Source organism: Astyanax mexicanus, chromosome 20, assembly GCF_023375975.1.
Source record: "Astyanax mexicanus isolate ESR-SI-001 chromosome 20, AstMex3_surface, whole genome shotgun sequence".
Lineage (NCBI taxonomy): Eukaryota > Metazoa > Chordata > Actinopteri > Characiformes > Acestrorhamphidae > Astyanax > Astyanax mexicanus.
In genome coordinates this window covers 39245558-39267802 of record NC_064427.1, presented here as the reverse complement: position 1 = coordinate 39267802, position 22245 = coordinate 39245558, and the positions used below count along the sequence as shown (strand labels likewise).

At 40.4% G+C, this 22245-nt stretch overlaps 2 protein-coding genes across 13 annotated transcripts in view; both read right to left on the bottom strand.

Moving 5' to 3' along the window:
* The window catches only part of stard13a (StAR-related lipid transfer (START) domain containing 13a), a 522041-nt gene that overhangs the window by 60575 nt on the left and 439221 nt on the right, over window positions 1-22245 (bottom strand). The gene's annotated exons all lie outside the window — the stretch shown is intronic.
* Window positions 1-22245, bottom strand: part of nbeaa (neurobeachin a) — a 314222-nt gene that overhangs the window by 98316 nt on the left and 193661 nt on the right. For all 10 annotated transcript variants that reach the window (XM_049468902.1, XM_049468904.1, XM_049468903.1 and 7 more), the window contains exon 14: window positions 6781-6860. In XM_049468902.1, coding sequence (XP_049324859.1) covers window positions 6781-6860 — 80 coding nt within the window. The remainder of the gene's footprint in view (window positions 1-6780; window positions 6861-22245) is intronic.

Genomic DNA, 22245 nt, shown 5'->3' with positions numbered 1-22245 from the left:
TCTTTGCATATTACTGCACTTTATTTAATTCGGCCTGTTTTTGACTAATGGTAGGAATAAGTGTTTTTCTTTTTTTATAATACATTTTGTGATTTGAATTCATCTGTTCCTTTTTTCTGTTTAATATTGGCTCTGAAAGTGTGAGTAGGAGCACTGTGTTGATTTGAAATAGAAAGGGCTACAAACATACTTCATGTTGGAGCTAGATAATATTAATATATCGAAACCAAAACGAAACTGTGGGCCAAGAACCGCGATACGAACCGAAATGTGTCCACACTGTATCGTTGCATCCCTTGTTTGTAGTATGATTTAGTCTATTTATCCATGTACCACACACAAGCCTTTATTGACACAACAACACGTTTAGTTAAATTTAGCATAGCCAAAACAACTACTGTATTTCTTTTTGGAGATGTAGAACCAGAAGGAACCCTTTCCCTCAATTTGGTAACTGACAGTGACCCAGAGCGAGAATTGAATCCACAATCCCAGGATTCTGGAGCTGTGTGACACCCTCACTAGGAACCAACATTATGGAGAGAAATAAATTAAATAAAAAAACAAAAATAATAAATAAATTATGACTCGATTAGCGATGCAGGCAGCACACTGTGAATACCTGCTGTCTGCTTCATGTGCATGTGCCATCACTAATCTGATTAGTGCAGGAATGTGTCTGGGCGATAAACCGGGGCCACTCATGCAGGTCACTAATGCATCTAACATCTGGATGCGAACCAGGAACACAGGGGGCGGGGGCGGCGATGGTGGTGCTGAAAATGGCAGCGGCAAAAAGCGAAAAGGCAGCAGCTAAACGAATAAAAGACGCTGCTTAGCAACCGCATCATGTTTTCCCAGAGAAGACAAAAGCCCAAAGCTAGAACACTGTGTCCATGTGACATTTCCTTCTCTCTCTCTCTCTCTAACACACACAAATACAGACAAATACACTCATCTACAGAGCGATGATCCATAATGCAATTCTCCCTGTATGCTGCTCCGCTCTCTAGCTGAACATTTCATTGTTATAAGAGGCACAAAGACAAATAAACTAATGTCTGTATGACTGTTTGCTTCACAAACAAACACACACGCACAGTATAAACACATAATAAAGCTGTAAACAGAATGAGAATAAACAGCTCTGCATACGAATAAAAGCTAAAATCGTATTCTTCCCCTTGTCTCTGTTTAAAAACTATTAATTAGTTTATGAAGCGACAGTATAAAAGCAGCATCTGTCTAAATGATTGAGACAAAGTGCAAAAATGCCTAAAAACAAAAACTTTTTATCCCATTTCTCTCCATAATTTTGCCAGGCAGATTAACACAGCAACTCAGCTCCAATACATAAGCTAACAGATGCCTGTGCTGACTGACATCACCCTCGGGAGTAATGTGTGGAAAGAGCACCACCTACCCACACAGAGAGAACAAGGTCAATTGTGCACTCTGAGGTTCTGGCTGCCGATGACAAGCAGCATGATCGGGATTCAAACCAGCGATACTCAAATCAAAAGGGGCAGCGTTGTAGTCACTGGACCACTCAGAGCCCTCCAAATTCATGTTAATGCATGTTGCCATGTTTCCCTTCTAATTTAGCAGGTCTTGCTGCTGGGTGGTTGTCGATTTTAAGTAATTCATTTTTACACATTTATTTCAAATTTTTATCCCATTTTCTCCCCAATTTACACGGCCAATTGCCCAAACTACTCATTAACTACTACTCAGGCTTCCAGCTTCCGGCGCCGACGCGAGTGGCTGCCTGTTCCAGTAGCTCCGTCTCTTTGTGTGTTTTTCTGAGTTTTTTTACGTTTATTTATCGTCTCTGTGCTACTACACACGTCTAGTGTGCATCTTATTTATATCCTAAGGATATTTTTGGTGTAAATATGCGGGGCAGCGAGGAATACCGTGTTTATTCCCGGGAAGAACTGCTAGCCCTCCGACCCGCGGGACGTGGGGGCATTGTCCACACAATACCGGATGATCTGAGAAGGAGGTACCGAGGTTGCAGGGCCGGCGCTATGCTAAAGGCTAAGCTAAAGGCTAAGAAGTCGGAGCAGCACTGGAGGTACAAACCCTCAGTTCCGTCGGTGGTTATGGGGAATGTTAACTCACTGACCAACAAAACCGACGAGCTAGCCTGTCTGGTGAAGAATCAGAAGCTCTACAGGGAGTGTAGCATGCTGTGTTTCACCGAGACCTGGCTCACCCCCGACACGCCGGATGCTAACGTGCAGCTACCCGGCTTTTCTTCAGTGAGGGCGGATCGGGACCCGGTGCTTTGCGGGAAGCGGAAAGGTGGAGGAATCGCGCTGTTTATTAACAACAGATGGTGCAACCCTGGACATGTGTACGTGAAGGAGGTGATCTGCTGTCGGGATATTGAACTGTTAGCGGTGAGTCTCCGACCTTATTACATGCCGCGGGAGCTCTCTCACGCGATCCTCGTGTGTGTTTACATCCAGCCGAGAGCGGACGTACAGGCGGCGTGTGACGTCATCCACTCCACCGTCGCAGCGCTGCAGACACAGCACCCTGACGCCTTCTATGTGATTACTGGTGATTTTAATCACGTAACGCTGGACTCTACCCTGCCTGCCTTTTTCCAGTTTGTGGACTGTCCCACCAGGAAAAACAGGACCATAGACTTGCTGTATGCTAATGTGAAGGATGCATACAGGGCTATTCCACTACCACCGCTGGGGAAATCAGATCACAATCTGGTGTTCCTGCAGCCTCAGTACAAACCACTGGTACTGAGGCAGCCCACTACCACACGCTCATTCAGAGTCTGGTCTCCTGAAGCAGAAGAAGCCCTAAGGGACTGCTATGACACCACTGACTGGAGCGTGCTGCTGCACCCACATGGTGAGGACATTGAGGGGGTGACTCACTGTGTTAGGGACTACTTGAATTTCTGTATGGATGTTGCTGTTCCCACAAAGACTGTACGCTGCTTTCCAAACAACAAACCCTGGATTACCAGCTCCGTCAAGGACCTCCTCAACCAAAAGAAGAGGGCGTTCAAAGACGGAAACTTGGTAGAGCTGAAGCGCGTACAGGGGGAACTCAAGGTACGTCTTAAAGAGGCCAAGGAGTCTTACAGGAAGAAGGTGGAAAGAAAGCTGCAAGACAACAACATGAAGGAAGTCTGGGGTGCAATGAAAACCATCACTGGGTGCAAGAACAACAACGGCAACCCAGTAGATGGCGGTGTGGACAGAGCAAACCAGTTCAACAACTTTTACAACAGGTTTGACTGTCCTGCTCCTGCTGCCCCCTCCTCCTACCCTCCTGCAGCATCACCAACATCTTCTCCATCTCTACCATCATCACCACCATCTCCATCACCTTCAACTCCAACTCCACCATCTTCATCACCACCACCATTACCCTCACCTCCATCTTCATCAACATCATCACCGTCATCATCATCACCACCACCACCCTCACCTCCATCATCATCTTCATCACCATCAGCACAATCACCCTCACCTCCACCATCTTCATCAGCACCATCATCACCCTCACCTCCACCATCTTCATCATCACCACCATCAACACTATCAACTGGCAGACAAATCATCTCCTCCAGTCCACCAACCTTTACTGCTGACCAGGTCAGGAGACAGCTGAGGAGACTTCACCCCAGGAAGGCAGCTGGCCCGGACAGAGTGTGCCCCAGAATGCTCAAGGCATGTGCTGTTCAACTGGGTGAGCCCCTCCAACATGTTTTTAACCTGAGTCTGCGTATAGGGAGAGTTCCTGCCACGTGGAAGACAACCTGTCTCATTCCTGTTCCCAAGAAGGCACACCCGAAGGAGCTGAATGACTACAGGCCTGTTGCTTTGACATCTCATGTGATGAAGACCATGGAGCGACTGCTGCTGGACCAACTCAGACCTCAGGTCCACCATGCTGAGGACCCACTGCAGTTTGCGTACCGGGAAAAGGTGGGAGTGGAAGATGCCATCCTCTATCTCCTGCACAGAGCTCACTCTCATCTGGACAAGGGGGGAGGTGCTGTGAGGGTCATGTTCTTCGACTTCTCCAGTGCCTTCAACACCATCCAGCCCCTACTACTGAGAGACAAGCTGATGGAGATGGAGGTGGATAGGCACCTGGTCACCTGGATCACTGACTACCTTACTGGGAGACCACAACATGTCAGGATCAGGGACTGCTCCTCTGATACAGTGATCAACAGCACAGGAGCACCACAGGGGACTGTTCTCTCTCCAGTCCTGTTCACACTGTACACATCAGACTTCAAATACCACTCGGAGTCATGCCACATGCAGAAGTTCTCTGACGACACTGCAATTGTGGGGTGTGTGCGTAATGATGATGAGAGGGAGTACAGAAGCCTGGTTGAGGAATTTGTGATGTGGTGCAAGATGAACCATCTGCAGCTGAACATCTCCAAAACCAAGGAGATGTGCATAGACTTCAGGAGGTCCAGGCCCTCTGCTCAGCGGCCAATCTCCATCGAGGGGGTCGACGTGGAGGTGGTCAAATCCTACAAATACCTTGGTGTGCACCTGGACGACAGGCTGGACTGGTCAGTGAACACTGACTCCCTCTACAGGAAGGCCCAGAGCAGACTGTACTTCCTCAGAAGGCTCAGGGCTTTCAACATCTGCCAGAAACTCCTCCTGATGTTCTACCAGTCTGTGGTAGCCAGCGTCCTCTTTTACACTGTTGTGTGTTGGGGAGGCAGCATCAGCAAGAGGGATGCTGGACGACTGGACAGGCTGGTGAGGAAAGCTGGTTCTGTGCTGGGATTAGAGCTGGAGTCCTTAACACCACTGGCAGAGAGGAGAGCCCTCAGTAAGCTGCTGAACATCATGGACAATGTTCACCACCCTCTGCACAGCACCATCACCAGGCAGAGGAGCTCATTCAGCGGCAGACTGCTGTCCCAGTCCTGCTCCACAGACAGACTCCGAAAGTCTTTTGTTCCTCAGGCCATAAGACTGTTCAACTCCTCTCAGCACAGCAAACTGAAGACTCTGTGAAACTTTTTCATTCCGGCCACTCTGGCCACACCATGGACACACCCCAAGCTATGGACACACTCTCAGACTTGCTGATGCCTAGAACACTTTTTATAGTTCTACCATATTTTGCACTATTAGTTCATTCACTAGTTAATTCATCTACTGTTTACGTATCTTTTGCACTGTTTACGTATCTTTTGCACTGCTTAATTTAATTTAAATTATTATATAACTGTGTATTTGCACTTTCTGTTTGGCTGACATCAGTTATCCTCACATTATGCACATCAACTGGTGTTCACTGTCTATTGTGTTCAACTGCACTACCTCCATTCTCCATCTCCATTACACACACACACAAAGACTGTTCATTTACACTGTATATTCTATTTCTTATTTGATTGTATTTATATGTATCTTTATATTTTATATTTTATCTTTTTTAACTTTGTGTATTGTGTAACCTGCTGCTGGATGCCAAGAATTTCCCCCCGGGGATCAATAAAGTATCTATCTATCTATCTATCTATCTATCTATCTATCTATCTATCTATTAGGATTCCTCCCACTGTCACTAATGTTGCTTGAACACCAAGAGGGTGACTAGCACATGCCTCCTCTGATACATGTGAAGTCAGACACCGCTTCTTTTCGAGCTGCTGCTGATGCAGCATTACCGAGTAGCATCACAGCGCTAACGCTCGGAGGAAAGCGCAGCGACTCGGTTCTGATACATCAGCTCACAGACGCCTGTGCTGAGCGACATCACCCTTTAGAGTGATGTGGTGAGGGAGCGCCACCTACCCACCCGGAGAATGCAAGACCAGTTGTGCTCTCTCAGGGCTCCGGTAGCTGACGGTGAGCTACATGAACGGGATTCGAACCAGCAATCTCCTGATCATAGTGGCAGCGCCTTAGTCTGCTGGACCACTTGGCGCCTGTGTTTTTAAGTAATTAAATAAATAAAAACATTTTCTTTTAAAGCCAAACGAGCGCTGGATGTTAATCACCCCTTTAGCACATTTGGTGGCTAATGCTAATTCTGCTCCTGTCTCAAGTATCAGTGCTAGAGAAACTAAACTGGAACTTTTATATAATGCTATACTTGTATAGAGTGGCTTTTCTGCTCTTTACAACCTGACTGGTAAAATTTTCAGGAAAATTAAAGGATTTTAAGCGCACTGAAAAATACAGTACCAATAATTCTCACATAATCCTGCTTTACACTATGAAAAAAAAAGATTCAGAGTGATTTCTAAGTGAGAAAATACAGAATAATTAAAGTAGCATTGCATATTTTGAGAAAGACGGCTAAAGTTACGTCTTATAGACATTTCTGAATATGATCATAATCACAGAAAGAGGATAAACAGCTCTGCATGAGAATAAAAGCTACAACTTCATTCTTCGGCCCTCTCTGCTTAAAAACTCACTATTTATTTATGAAGCTACAGTATAAAAGCAGCATCCATATAAATAATTGAAAGACGCAGCACAAACGACACACTCCCACCATGCAGAACAAGGTCACCATTCCTCCACGGCCTGTAGAGTGGGGTCACCCTCTCCACTAACACACCCCCAGAGTACGAGCAGCAGAGCATGCAAATTACACCACACTGAATCACTGCATTAAGGAATGATCTCATGCTTTCTGCTTTGGTTGATGGCGATTATTATGCAGTATGAAAGTCTCCGGTGATAATTATGGGGCTCACGCAGCATACGCTCCTATATCCAATTAATCAAGCTAAGCAGAGGGTGTGCTCACCTTGAGAATGAGCTGCTTGAGGAAGAGGAGCATGAAGGCGCGGAGGGAGATGATCTCTTTCTGCGTGGGACGAGGACCATCTGCAAAAAAAAAGCAGAAAAAAGGCACACGGGTTACATTAAGGCAAGGCAACACAAAGCTGGCCTTCAAGCAGACAGTATTTAACCCCAAGAAAGACAAACATACAGCGAAATCCATTTATTGCCAATATGGCAACCTTACAGGTGAAGCTTAAAGGTTCTTTGTTCTTTGTATAATAATATATAAAAGTTTCTCTGAGTTGTATATGATGCTGCACATTGCTATGTGCACATGTCTGCAGTCGCTAGTAAAAGAATATCCTCAGAAATACGAGTTGATCAGAGAGATCTTAGGGTGTTTAAGTCAACCAGAGAGTTCATGGCCTCGCCCACCTCGGCTCAGGACCGCCCACAGGCGGGGCTGAACCCGGGCTACAGCATTAGGAGCTAAAGCTAAGAAAGCAAAGCTAAAGCTATCTTGAGTAAGTAACTGTAGGTTTAAATCGGATCTCAGATCTTCGGTTGATTCGGTGTTTTACCGAGACTTTAAATGAACACAAGCCATGTAGGAACATGGCAAACATGTGGAACCATGTTCTGTGTTCAGATGACACCAAAGTTAAACTTTTTGGCCTAAATGCAAAGCACTACACGTGGCAGAAAGCAACACAGCTCATCACCCTGAACACAACATCCGCAATGTGAAACATGGGGGTGGCAGCATCATGCTGTGCGGATGCTTTTCTTCAGCAGGGACAGAGAAGCTGGTCTGAGATGATGGGAAGATGGATGGAGACAAAGGAAAAAAACTGTTGAAGGCAACAAAAGACTTGAGACTGGGAAGGAGATTCACCTTCCAGCAAGACAATGACCCTAAACATACAGCCAGAACTGCAGTGGAATGATTTAGATCATAAATATATTCATGTGTTACAATGGTACAGTCAAACTCCTGACCTAAATACCACTGAGCTTTTGTGGCAAGACATGAAAATTGCTGTTCAAAGATGCTCTTCATTTAACCTGACTGAACTTGAGCTGTTTTATAAAGAAGAATGAGCCAAAATGTCAGTCTCTAGACTCACAACGCTGGTAGAGACAAACCCTAAAAGACTTAACGGCTGTACCACTTTAAAATAAGACTATCTTTATAAAGGGTTTATAAATGGTTTACAATTAGTTTATTAATGGTTACTAATTGGGTTGTAAATAATCAGTTATAACACATACGTAGAAAGGGCATCAATGACCTGTTGTTTGCCAAATAGTGAACCCACATCCATCTATATTTTTGCCCTTTCTACATATGTGTTATAACTGATTATTAATGATTTTTAAGGCATTTACAACCTAATTAGTAACCATTAATAAACAAATTATAAACCGTTTATAAACCCTTTATAAAGGCAGTCTTATTTTAAAGTGGTACCCTTACGGCTGTAATTGCAGTGAAAGTTAGCTTTACTAAGTATTGATATGGGGGGGCTGAATACTTCTCAGATTTTTATTTGATTAAAATTTTGAAAACCATGTATTATTTTCAGTACGCTTCAAAATTATACGCTATTTAGTGTTGGTCTATCACTTAAAATCTCAAATCTCAATAAAACACATTAAAATTTGTGTGTGCAAGGTGACAAAATTCAAGGGGTATGAATACTTTTGCAAGACATTGTATGTTCTGAGAGTATAGAGCTAATTAAAAGCTGTGCCAAAAATAAATGCAAATCTTTAGAGATCTTTAGAGAATACACGCACTCAAACCTGAACTCAGGGCACAACAATGAGCACTTCAGCCTAGATTTACAGGAAATGAAAAAGTGAGACTCAAACTGCACTTTTTATGTACATTTTCTTTAATTAAGCAATTTCAATACACTTTTCCAAAAGCACTATGCTCTTTTCATGTATCCCTTCTTTTTATAATAATAATAATAATAATAATAATAATAATAATAATTATAAGTATTTCTTCCACCCCCTGGGGGTTATACAATGATGGGAACCGAACAGTGATTTATGTGTACTGTTACATGCCTACTTTAAATGGAAGTCAATGTAAAAGATTTTCTAAAAGTATTTCTATTGGTCCTTTGGTCCGAACCAAAGTAGCAGGTGTGAAAGGGGCAGCGAACCACGGTCCGGACCAAAGGACCAGATTTTGGTCCGACCAAGAGAGGTGGTCTCGGTCCGGATCTTCTGAACCATGGTCCGGTTCTCCTGCAGTGTGAAAGCGCTTTTCTGGATAGTTCGGATAGTTTCGGACCAATTACAGGAAGCTGAGCAGCGTTCCTCAACAACGGCAGCAGAAGAAGAGAAATAACCAACTACTACTGACTGCAGCCTGCGGGGAGGCGGAGTTAAACGTCCAGCGCGTCCAGTCCCACCCACTTTGTCCACGCCACGCCTCTCGTCAAAGTGGGCGGAGCTGGCCGCACTGGACGTCCAACTCCGCCTCCCTGCAGGCTGCAGTCAGTACCCTCTGAAAATAGCCGGAAAAGCAGCCTTGATTCGGATCGTGGTCTGAATCAAGGTTCATGTGTTGTTAAATTTGCTTATTTTTGTTTTCACACTGCAGTTTAGGGAGCGCACCAGGTATTATATAATAAAACGGCATCTATATAAAATGCTACCTGGATTTTACTGGAGTGTACTGTTGTTTAAAGCTGAGCTTTATGAGATCATGCAGAATAAATATACAGATTTTATAACCATATTTACTGGCCTTATTTATTCAGTTTGTCCCGAGTTATTAGATAAACAGGCGCTCACCTGGATCCAGAATTTGTGGGAGTAACTCAAAGCAGTGCTTTTGTTTTACAGGATTAATAAAACACACATAAAAAACTTAATACAACTTTGAGAAACTTTTAATATGAGGAAGCTAGAGGAAAGCTGAGCTGCGTACTGCTTTGATCCTGTGAAACATGAAGTTTCTGAGGTATAAAAGCTGAATAAACTGCAGGCAAATGTCATCCGATGCCGTGAGTGCAGGGCTGTCTGTCTGACGGGGATGACTGACGACAGAACCCTGGCTGACTCACTCTGACATGCCTTCATTTCTAATGACAGACAGCTTGGGGGATGCTCGTCGTACGGACCGTGGCTGAAAGGTAACAGGGGAATCTCAGGCTACCTTGACATTAAAGTGACAGTTCAGCACATTTAACAGCTTTCTCTCTGCTAGAGAGGAAGCTTATCATATATGCACAATATATACACTGCTCAGAGTGTGCCTCTCACACAACAGAACAACAACAGTGGGATTGTGTGTCTCAAAAAGGAACATTACGTATCATTTATATTGTGAAATAACAGCTTCAAAATCAGCTTAATACATAATGCTGCTGCATAGGGGTGGGCGATATGGCTCTAAAATAATATCACGATATTTCAGGGTATTTTTGCGATAACGATATACTTGGCGATATAGGAAAACTAAAATAAGTTATTAATTTCAGGAATATAGTATAATAGTATAACAGTATAATCATAATGTGGCAAAATAAATAATATAGCATAAAATAATATAATGCAGCAAATAATATTGCAGAATATTTAGTGCATGCATATAAACTGCAAACTAAAACTTATATTATACAATAAATACACCTAAAGCTTCACAGTAAATAATGGACTACTTTTAAGACAGAACAGCCCTATTATCACCATATGGATTTTTAATATCATGATATTTCTGTGTCACGATATATTGTATACGATATAATATCGCCCACCCCTACTGCTGCATAACCTGAGATATACATTTGCGTTAAACCCTGTCAATTTACTGTAACACATTGTTCAACATTATCATTTCAGTAGTGATGGTTCTGTGTCATCCAAAAATGCATGTGAAAAGCATGTCCTTCTCAGTGGATGCTTAAAAAGCAGGGTCCAATCTGGTCTTGAAAACAGAGTCCTATGGAAGTAACGACAATCTAGCAGAAAAACAGGAATACCGTATTTGTTGCACTATAAATTGCAATTTTACCGGATTATAAGGCGCATAAATAAAAAAGTCTATTTTCTGGTCTATTTTCATACATAAATTGCACCGGATTATAAGGTGCATTTTATGCGACATTGGTAAGGTACAGGTGTGTAGTCATGTTTTCATTTTAGTTCAGCAGGTTTGTAAACTTGTAAAGCTAAGCTAAGTTAACGAAAATGTAGTTCTTAAAAAAAAAAACATTTCGGATGAGTCTGACAAGTCAAATGAGTGCTGGATGTTAATCTACACAGATATTTGGGTGAGTAAAGCGCTTCCATTTGTTTACAGTAAGTTTAGATTTCCAGATTCGCTTTAAAACTGGAGCATTATCACTAGCGACTAATGGTAATGCTGCTCCAGTAGTGCTAGCCCTGGTTAGTAGCAGGCTACAGGTCGATAATACTCACCTTTAAACGGCCAAAGAGTTAGTGCTTAGTGCAGTTAGCGTCTAATGCTAATGCTAATGCTGCTCCAGCAGTGCTAGCCCTGGATAGTAGCAGGCTACAGGTCGATAATACTCACCTCTAAACGGCAAAAGAGTTAATGCTTAGTGCAGTTAGCGGCTAATGCTAACGCTAATGCTGCTCCAGCAGTGCTAGCCCTGGTTAGCAGCAGACTACAGGTCGATAATACTCAAATCTGAACGGCAAAAGAGCTAGTGCTTAGTGCAGTTAGTGGCTAATGCTAATGCTGCTCCAGCAGTGCTAGCCCTGGTTAGCAGCAGGTTACAGGTCGATAATACTCCCCTCTGAACGGCCAAAGAGTTAATGCTTAGTGCAGTTAGCGTCTAATGCTAATGCTAATGCTGCTCCAGCAGTGCTAGCCCTGGTTAGCAGCAGGCTACAGGTTGATAATACTCACCTCTAAACGGCAAAAGAGTTCATGCTTAGTGCAGTTAGCGGCTAATGCTAATGCTGCTCCAGTAGTGCTAGCTGGGGTTAGCAGCAGGCTACAAGCCAATAATACTCAAATCTGAACGGCAAAAGAGCTAGCGCAGTTAGTGGGTAATGCTAATGCTGCTGGAGAACTAAACTGAAACTCCTGTATAACTCTGCACTTCATACAAATAGTACTGAGGATTTTTATAGTGTGAAAAATATGGTATGATGAAAAAAACTAAGAACGGTTGTATAGCAGTTGCAAGGCTAGAGCTACTGCTTTGTTGTCACTAAAGTAAAATTGCAAGGTGGTTTCTATGGTATATGGTGCTTGTTTCTGATTCTTTGCATGAAATGCACCAAACAAAGAGATGGTGCGCAGCGAGGTCAAAACAACTGCAATTATTACTGCCCCCTCTTAAAAATACTAATATAATTTAATTTCTTTTGTCAATGTAATGTTGATATTTTTAGATAATGATAAATAGTTGTATTTTTTGGTTACAATGCATCAAAAAAAGTATTGTTTGGGTATTTATATATATATATTTTTAACAATACTCAGCCCAAGTGGTTACTATCCTGTATTTAGCAACCCCAGAGGATGATCTAGAATAAAGACAAATAAAAAAAATTAATCAGGAATGAAAAAGAGAAAAAAGAATGAGAGAAAGGAAGATTAAAAAAAAAAAAAAAAGAAATGTCAACATCAGTGAAGAATGAGAAGATTTCTCCGCTCCAGCACTTCTAGCAGCGTGCCTCCCCGAATAAAACCCTTTGGGTTTGTAAAGCCTTTAAAGCTCCTCTGTGAAAAAAGAGAATTGACCTTTTTAGAGGGAGCTGACCACACACTGAGCAAAACTAAAGCAGCGAGCGAAACAAGAACAGCCAGAGTGAAGGTGTGAAAAGATCTACCTGCTGCCTGGGGAAGCTGCTATGCTATAAAACTGTGCTGCTGTGTCACGACAGGGGCAAACTACAACGGTATTAATAGAAAATGTTTAAGGTATGTATATCTGAGATACAGCAATAGTACCTTCAAAACCCTTCACACTAATTTTTCCCATTTTCTCCTCAATTTACACGACCAATTACCCAACCCACTCATTAGGACTCACCCTATCAATAGTGATGCCCCAACACACCAGGAGGGTGAAGACTAACACATGCTTCCTCTGATACATGTGAAGTCAGCCACCGCTTCTTTTCGAGCTGCTGCTGATGCTGTAGCATTACCGAGCAGCATCACAGCGCTAACACTCGGAGGAAAGCGCAGCGACTCGGTTCTGATACATCAGCTCACAGAAGCCCTGTGCTGCAGACATCACCCTAGCAGATCTACTGTACCCACCCGGAGGGAGCAGGGCCAATTGTGCTCCCTCTGAGCGCCGGCAGCTTGATGGTAAAGCTGCATGAGCGGGGGTTCAAACCTTTTATCAGTTTCTCGAGCACTAATGGCTTCCGTGCTGGAAGAACACTCCACTAGTGACTCTGCAGTCAAGGCCAACATGGTAAGACTGCTGAATTACTCTTGATACTCAAGTGACTGAATATTCTGGGCCACTGAAAGCAGTTGTAATGTCTGTAAATGAAGAGGTGTAATGAGAGAGTTGGATTTTAAACGTAAAGCGTTCGAGTAGTGCAGCTATCTCACAATCAGCTCCATCTGTGGGAGATGCCACAAGCATCTGTGACTGGAAGTACCTACCAGAGAGCACAGCTGGTAAAGCTCACACTATTACTTAGAATAATGCAGTTATTCACAGTTAGTGTTCTCCTCCAAGCGTGTTTAGCTGTCCAGTGACATTGTGTCTGTGGCATATTGATAAAAAAACAAACAAAAAAAAACAGTTGGATAGTTTGTTAGTAGGAAAAAGCACATATTAGCCTTTTTTCTTTACAGCACTGTTAGCATTGTGCAGCTGGGGGACGCTAGCTAGTGGACAGAAAATGACTAAACACCATCCAATCAAAAACACCCTTCATGGCACTTATTTCCGGTAAAGCTTTAGTAGTTTAAAATTCAAATTACACTTTCTTATAGTAGTACCAATTCTCACATAATACTGCTTTAAAAAAAAAAAAAAAAAAAAAAAAACTGAAATACTGATATTTTTAAAACTAAAGTAAAAAAAAAGTACTTTGGGAGAATTCGTTTTAACTAGTAAACTGCAGGGTTCACTGGGTAATGTGCTGATAGCTAATCGTAATAGAACACATCTCTTTATATCTCTGAAGTAAAGTAAATACAAGATGAAGAAGAAGCAATAATACAAAGAAATGTAATATTTAGTATTTCACACAGTGTGGGAACAAAAAAACCGCAACCAAGTGAATTAGCATTGATACTGCAGATAAATCTATTACTGCAGAAGCAGCAGCAGTGAAATTACTCTGCTCAAGACTCTGAACTGTGCGATAAAGACTCAACTTCCCAGCATGCACCCACACCGGATTTCCCTGACTCCACTAATCACATGACGCTACTGTGTTCCTGCTCTCCATGTTACTACTGGGCTCCACCTGCCCTCCCTAGTATATATACCTCTCAGTATGCTCCCTAGCTTTTTTGTGACTCATTTCTTAATTTTGTCTACTTCGTTACTGACCCTTTTTGTTTCACTTGTTTACCTGTTGCCACCCGGTTGGTATTTTTTTTAACCCTCTTTTGCCTTCTTCCTTGTGCTGTTAGATTTACCATGTATGTCACTGCTTGCCTGACTACTCTTTTGGTATGTTGTTTTATATTTACAGCCCAAGAACCTGGTCAAACCAGAAATCAAGGCCTCCGTATCCAGATCATGGACAGGTACTTGCGGATAAAAATGACAGTTTATTACAAAATATTTCTAGAATTTCTAGAGAAGTTCTAGAAAGAATTGTGAGGGACAGGTAAGGACAGTAAAAAAAAGGCAGCAAATGTAAACATACCAAAAGAGTAGTCAGGCAAGCAGGGTCATACACGGTAAATCCAACAAAACAAAAGAGAAGGCAAAAGACAGATTCAAAAATACAAAACAGTAGCAACAGGTAATCAACAGAGTAACAAAGTAGGCAAAACAATAAAACATGTTGTAGAAGAGCTTGGGTAACTAGATGCAATAGCAATGATCTGAGCCAACTAAGGTGTGTATATACTAGGGAGGGCAGGTGGAGCCAATTAGTAACTTGGAGAGCAGGAACACTGAAGCGTCATGTGATCAGTGGAGTCAGGGAAGTCCAGGGAAGTTGAGTCTTTATGGCACAGTTCTTGAGCAGGCAGACTGACAGCATCAGGACTGACATACTCACTGAACTTACACAGGTTTAAAGCAACGTTACATAGCATCTGAATGACGTAGTGTAAAAAAAAAAAGAACAGTCCACGATCTTCTTTCACTTTTTTAAGGGATATATAGGATGTGCATCTCTCAGCTTGTCCAGAAATGCGTGTAAAAAGTGAGCTCTTTAAAGGAGCTCAAATTGCAAAATAGACTTTCTAAAGCCAGGAGCAATAAATACCAGTTCTCACATAATGCTGATTCATATTATTTATATTTATTTATTTATATTATATTTAGTATATATTTTTTTCCTGAACAGACTGAGCTCAGCAAAATAATGAAAAGTAGTGGGTTAAATGATCCAGCTTTGGTCATTACTGCACCATTACTGCAGTAGAACCAGCAGGTCTGTCTGTATGATCCGTGACTATAATTTTTGATTGTTTTTATGCAGTGTTTCGTTGTGTATGAATCCAGGCCTAAAGTTATCAGTGAGGATACTAAAGCCTGATAGTTTGGTTTATTAAAACAGTGATATATTCCAGTGCTGCAAGGTGAAGTTCATAGGGTTTCCAACGGATGGAGAAATATTCTCTATTCTAAGTTATTCTAAAAGTTTCCATATTCATGTGTTAGTTTAAAACTCTCTGTATTGGCAGTTTCCTGGTGCACAGAGAGCTGAGAAGGAGACAGGTAGACAGGCTGGTATGACTCAGCATTTTAATAAATTGTCTAAATATGGAGCCTCTGGAGAGACGCATTGATTTTTTTTCTCAGGCACCCACAGAAACGGAAGCAATCAGCAGCGGTTTGCATCTGGAAGACTCGACAGGCCCTCTTAGAATTATTTTTCAATATATATAAAAAAAATAAATCTAATAATGACAACAATATGATAAGAGAACACAACGTCTATAACAGTGCAGAGGAGGAGAGGAAAACCCTGCAGGCTTTTCAGGAACTGGAAGAAAGCGTTAGTGTGACAGCAGTGTTGCTGTGATATATGTCTGGGTTTCTAAGGTGTTGATATAGTATAGGGGTTGGTTGTAAATGTATTGCCAGGGGGTGGCAAAAGTGCTGCTCAGTGGTTGATAAGGTGTTAGTATTGTATACGTGTGTAAGTTTTTAACCCTTGTGTGGTGTTCTTATTTTTGTTACTCGTTTACTTTGTTACTTGTATTTAATTCAGCAAAATTAAGCAATTTTACATTAAAATGCTTTACACATGCTCGCTTCAATATAAACAGCTTACATGGTTAATATTTGCCCTTTAGCTTTCTTATGTCACATTTCTTTTAAAAAGTGCTACTCTTTTTTTATTAGTTTTTTAATAAAATGTAAAAGAAAATGAATTAAACTCAAGATATGAGTAGAAAATTAGTTTAGTTTCAAATTTACAAATGAAGCAATGTTTATTAGCCCTTGGCCAAACATACTGTATGTAATATAAATGTGTGTGTGTGTGGGGGGGGGGGGGTGTACAGTGTGTGTTTATTGAAAATGTGTTTTGATATATGTTTTTCACAAAAAATGAGCCAATGCCAATGAGTTTGAGTTAGAAAAAATATTTTTTTAGTATCATTTGATGAAAAATGAAAACGGGTCCCACAGACCCGAACACCACACAAGGGTTAAGGCTATGTTCACATTACCAGGCTAAAGTGACTCAAATCTGATTTTTTTTTTTGCTCTATGTCTCAGATCTGATTTTCTCATGGCTGTGTGAACGTGCCAAATGCGTTTTTTTTTTTCTTCAAATCAGATTTAAATCACTCCCATATGTGGTCCTAAATCAGCTACGTATCCAATCCATGGACATGCGACATGAGTGTAAACGGTTAAATCAGAATTCATGTGTCTTTTTGCTTTTACGCATTAGCATTAGCGCTACGTGGTTCTCTCTCGTGTACCCACACTGCATCTCTTGGTGCAGCTGTGCAGCTATAGCTGCAAAAAAACAGCAAAAGCAAACCACCTGTCCTTTTTCCTGCACCTCCTGGAGCTGAGCATGAACTTCAGAGCAGCTGTTTACTCTCCACTCCAGCAAAAGATGCTCCACATATGAGCTGCTAACTCATCCATTTCCCTTTATAAAGCTACGAGTCTCTCCTCTCTCTAATATGAGGGTTTTTGTTGTTGGTGAAGAAGGAGGCGTTTATACAGGTATCAATGTGCAGCATGTGAGACGATTCAGGAACAGATTCTGTGTTCACATTACACACAGATACAGATCACTTACATTTACAGTGAATGTGAACCGACAAGATGGAACACAAAAAGGTGGTGGAAATAGAGCAGTATCCACAGACATATGACTAAATGTTACAACTAGTGCAGTCAATATTTAAGGGTTAACGCGTGCACATTCTGCATGTTGAAATGTGGATTAAATCTTATAGCTAACTCACACTATTCTCTCTCTCTCTCTCTCTCTCTGTCTCTCTCACTCTCATACACAGACACACACCGTTCATGTTAATTTCCCATGCAATTCCTCCACTAAGGCTTCTGTGACTGAGCGTCCGTGTGTTTGATGCTAAAGCTCTCTGTTAAACTTTTTACTTTTAACACATTAAAATATTTGAATATAAAAAGCATTAAAACTACCAATATAATAATGTAAAAAAAAACAAACAAAACATGTCACCCTCCTAAAAATACAGGGAGATACCTGGATTGTTTTTTAACCCTTGTGTGGTGTTCGGGTCTGTGGGAACCGTTTTCATTTTTCATCAAATGATACAAAAAAATATTTTTTTCTAACTCAAACTCATTGGCATTGGCTCATTTATATTACATACAGTCTGTTTCGCCAAGGGCTAATAAACATTGCTTCATTTGTAAATTTGAAACTAAACAAATTTTCTACTCATATCTTGAGTTTAATTCATTTTCTTTTACATTTTATTAAAAAACTAATAAAAAAAAGAGTAGCACTTTTTGAAAGAAATGTAACATAAGAAAGGTAAAGGGCAAATATTAACCATGTAAGCTGTTTATATTGCTTACAATTTAGGTGAAGCGAGCATGTGTAAAGCATTTTAATGTAGAATTGCTTAATTTTGCTGAATTAAATACAAGTAACAAAGTAAACAAGTAACAAAAATATGAACACCACACAAGGGTTAAATCAAGATTAATCACAGAATATTGTTGTGATTAATGTTTTTTTTTTTTTTTTTAAGAAATTGACACCACTAATATAATTATCATTCCACTTCCACTGCCAATCTTACATTCCTTCTTTTATGTACATTTAAGTAACATAAAAAAAATAATATTAAAGTCCTACAAAGAAGAACTACTGCAATTAATCATGATAAAATCAAGAATACTGTTCTGATTAATCTGATATTCTTCTAACTAAAATGTTTATTAGTCAAGGGTTCCTTCTTCCTGCTTCCTGCCTCACAGGACTCAACATACAGACACAAACTCAGGCCCTAAAATCACGAGCACACACCAGGAAGACAGGCAAGAATTACTCATCTGCACACCCATGGAGTCTCTCACAGCCTCACTGTCCTCCTTCCTCAGTCCTTCCTTCTTCACTCCCCCTTTCTCCACTCTCACTTTCCCTCTCTCTCAAATCTTTTATTTAAAAAAGCAGCCATAGTCATCACAACACTGCCATGAAAAATTCACATCCCTGTGTGTGCTTAGGTATGTGTGTGTGTGTGTGTGTGTAGGTATTTGTGTGTGTGTGTGTGTGTGTGTGTGTGTGTAGTAAGTACTGAAGGCCAGACATAATTTGGAGTTGGTATGAATCATGTATTACCCATAATGACCCTGGAAATGAATGAATTTACAATAATATTGATTTATGTGGCAAAAATGACTTTCTGCAAAGGACCCAGACTGCAACAACCCCCATTCTTCAAGAGACATCCCAGCAGTGAAGCATGGGGGTGGAAGCATCACATCGTGCGAGGACTGGGCCTCTCGTTAAAGCTGAAGGACAGTCTGCTTCAGTCTGCAAAATAAACTAAAGCCTGGAAGAAACGTTCTGATCCTAATCAAAAGCCCAGAGAAACCTGGCAGAATTTATCTGCTCTGAATCAGTGAGCAAAAATGTCAGAAACATGACCATAAACATAATGTTATTGCAGCAACAGATGGTCCTACCAAGCTAGTTAGAGGTTAAATATTTAGGCACAGGGATTTTATAAAGATCTGTTGATAAATAATAAAAATCAAAGTTTTTTGGTACGCTTTCTGTTGTAAGTCACTCTATTTTTTAAGTCTGGTGACGTATTAGCATTTTTATTTAGTGATGTAAACACAGCATCAGTTCTTTTAAATTCAGAAGGTGGATAATTTACCTTTATGTACCTTATTTTTCGCACTATAAGGCGCACTGAATTAGGGGTGGGCAATATTATATGGTATACAATATATCGTGACACAGAAATATCATGATATTAAAAATCCATATTGTGATAATAGGGCTGTTCTGTCTTAAAAGTAGTCTATTATTTACTGTGAAGCTTTAGGTGTATTTATTGTATAATTGTTTTAGTTTGCAGTTTATATGCATGCACTAAATATTCTGCAATATTATTTGCTGCATTATATTATTTTATGCTATATTATTTATTTTGCCACATTATGATTATGCTGTTATACTATTATACTATATTCCTGAAATGCATGAATTATTTTAGTTTTCCTATATCACCAAGTATATCGTTATCACAAAAATACCCTGAAATATTGTGATATTATTTTAGAGACATATCGCCCACCCCTACACTGGATTATAAGGCACACTATTAATAAACGTTTATTTTCTGGTCTATTTTTATACACAAGGTGCACTGCATTATAATGTGCATTATGCGACACTAGTAAGGAACAGGGATGTCGCCATGGTTTCCTTTTAATTCAGCAGGGTGGTGAGACCTCTGTAAAGCTAAGCTAATTAAACAAAACTGTAATTTAACTGTAATAACGTTTTTCTTTTAAAGTCAAACAAGCTCTAGATGTTAATTTACACAGATTTCTCTAATGAAAACTGTTTATTTGGGTGAGTAAAAAACTTCTGTTTATTTATAGTAAGCTTATATTCCAAAGCTTGAAATCAAAATTGGGAATAAGCGAAGAAGAGTGAAAGGTAAGGGGTGGTGTTGGTTAGCTAGCTGGAAGGCAAGCTGTGCCTGCAGGCCTGTGGTTAGGTTAGCGTAGCTTGCTTTAGCTTAGCTTAGGCTAGCCTAGCCTAGCCTGACTGGTTACTGTTCCGGGTATCAGACTGTGGCTGAGGTAACTGATGAATTGAAGATCCAGCACAGCCGGCTGCAGGCGGGCGTGCCTTTGCTGGACACTAGCCTATGCTAAGCTAATGCTATTGCTGCTGCTGGAGGTGATGATACAAAAATGTCTTTTGTGTATACACCTGTCAGTGCTGTTATCACAAATATATCACAGCACGGTTAGAATACTTCTCAACCAATCAGATTGTAAGATCAAAAGTCTGATATACTCGCCTCTGAACGGTGAAGAGCTAACTATCGCTATTTTAACTATTTTATCTTTAATTCTAAAAGCCTGTTTGGGCAAAGTGCACAAAATACTGGATCTCAGAAGGCTGGGGGTGAACGGAGGTGGGCTATTTGACAAAAGTTTAATTGATTATCATGTTTCACTACAGCCCAAGTCCATTTCACACCAGATTTCTATGGAGCTAAATTAGTGCCAAAACTACGCAAATAAAGAAAACGTATTCTGTAAATATGATACTACTTGCAAACAAACACAACACGTTTTAAAAATACAAAACTCGACTATCTAACACACACGGTGTGTTTTACAAACACAAAACCTGATGGTTGTAAATATATACGTAAACTACAAATAAATACACAGCTGTTTTCTAATACATTGCTCTAAACAAACAAATATAACATGTTTTACAAATGCAAAAAGCAATAAACAACAAGTAAAACTTGATTTTCAAACATTACCGTGTCATGAATCACAAACACGCACAGCCCATTTGTAAATCACGTGACTTTTGGCTCACTTTTAGCAGAGTCGCAAACTCGTGTTGAGATTAGTGTTGCCAACTCCTTAGTAAGGAAAGTAGCTATTGGCTGTCCTAAAAGTCGCTAAATGACGTCATCACCTAATTTGCATAATACATGTTTTTGAAGCTGTAAAGGATTAAAGTTGTGAGAGAGAAAAAAGTGAGTAAAAAACACTCTAAAGTAGGGGTGAGCGATATGGCTCTAAAATAATATCACGATATTTCAGGGTATTTTTGTGATAACGATATACTTGGCGATATAGGAAAACTAAAATAATTAATTCATTTCAGGAATATAGTATAGTAGTATAACAGAATAATCATAATGTGGCAAAATAAATAATATAGCATAAAATAATATAATGCAGCAAATAATATAGCAGAATATTTAGTGCATGCATATAAACTGCAAACTAAAACAATTATACAATAAATACACCTAAAGCTTCACAGTAAATAATAGACTACTTTTAAGACAGAACAGCCCTATTATCACAATATGGATTTTTAATATCATGATATTTCTGTGTCACGATATATTGTATACGATATAATATTGCCCACCCCTACTCTAAATATGTTAGAAATTATACAAATGAACTCCAACAAATGAACAACTTCTGTTGCTTTTTAAATAGGCAGTTACGTCTCAGAATAACTTTATTTTTGTGTAAATTACATAAATCCGTTTTTTGCTGTGTTGTTAAATGTTATTTTAAGAGCAGCAGTTAGCCTTTATTCTATGTTTTTATTTAAAAAAAATAGTTTTTTTAAGTTTTCTTTATTTTCAAACCTATTGTAGATAAATTGTTGAATAGCTTTTTACAAAGAGGCGGACACCGTGGAGGAGGTGAATGACAGGCTACGTGATACATGAGGTGAATGAGTGACTGAGACTAACTGTGTGAGTTAAATGCGGTGAGGGTTTTTTTTTCGTGTCATGCTGAAGACACTTTTATATTTATATTTCTGCTCTGTAAATACGGGGCGGGGTCAGTCAGCAGCGGTTTTGGGTATGCGCAGTTCATTTACAGTGTGTTGTGTTTGAGGACAGAACTGAAGAGCACGTGTTTTCATCTCAGAGTCGCCAAAAGTCTCCAGTAACACCACAAAAACTCGATAGATTTGTCGCTATTTGCTTTTTTACAAAAAAAGTCGCTGGAGGGTCTGAAAAGTCGTTAAAAATAGTGACAAAGTCGCTAAGTTGACAACACTGGTTGAGATTTTCTCACAAATACACCCCGCCTCGTACAAATGCATCACTCCAGAACAGCAGGTGGTGCTGTGG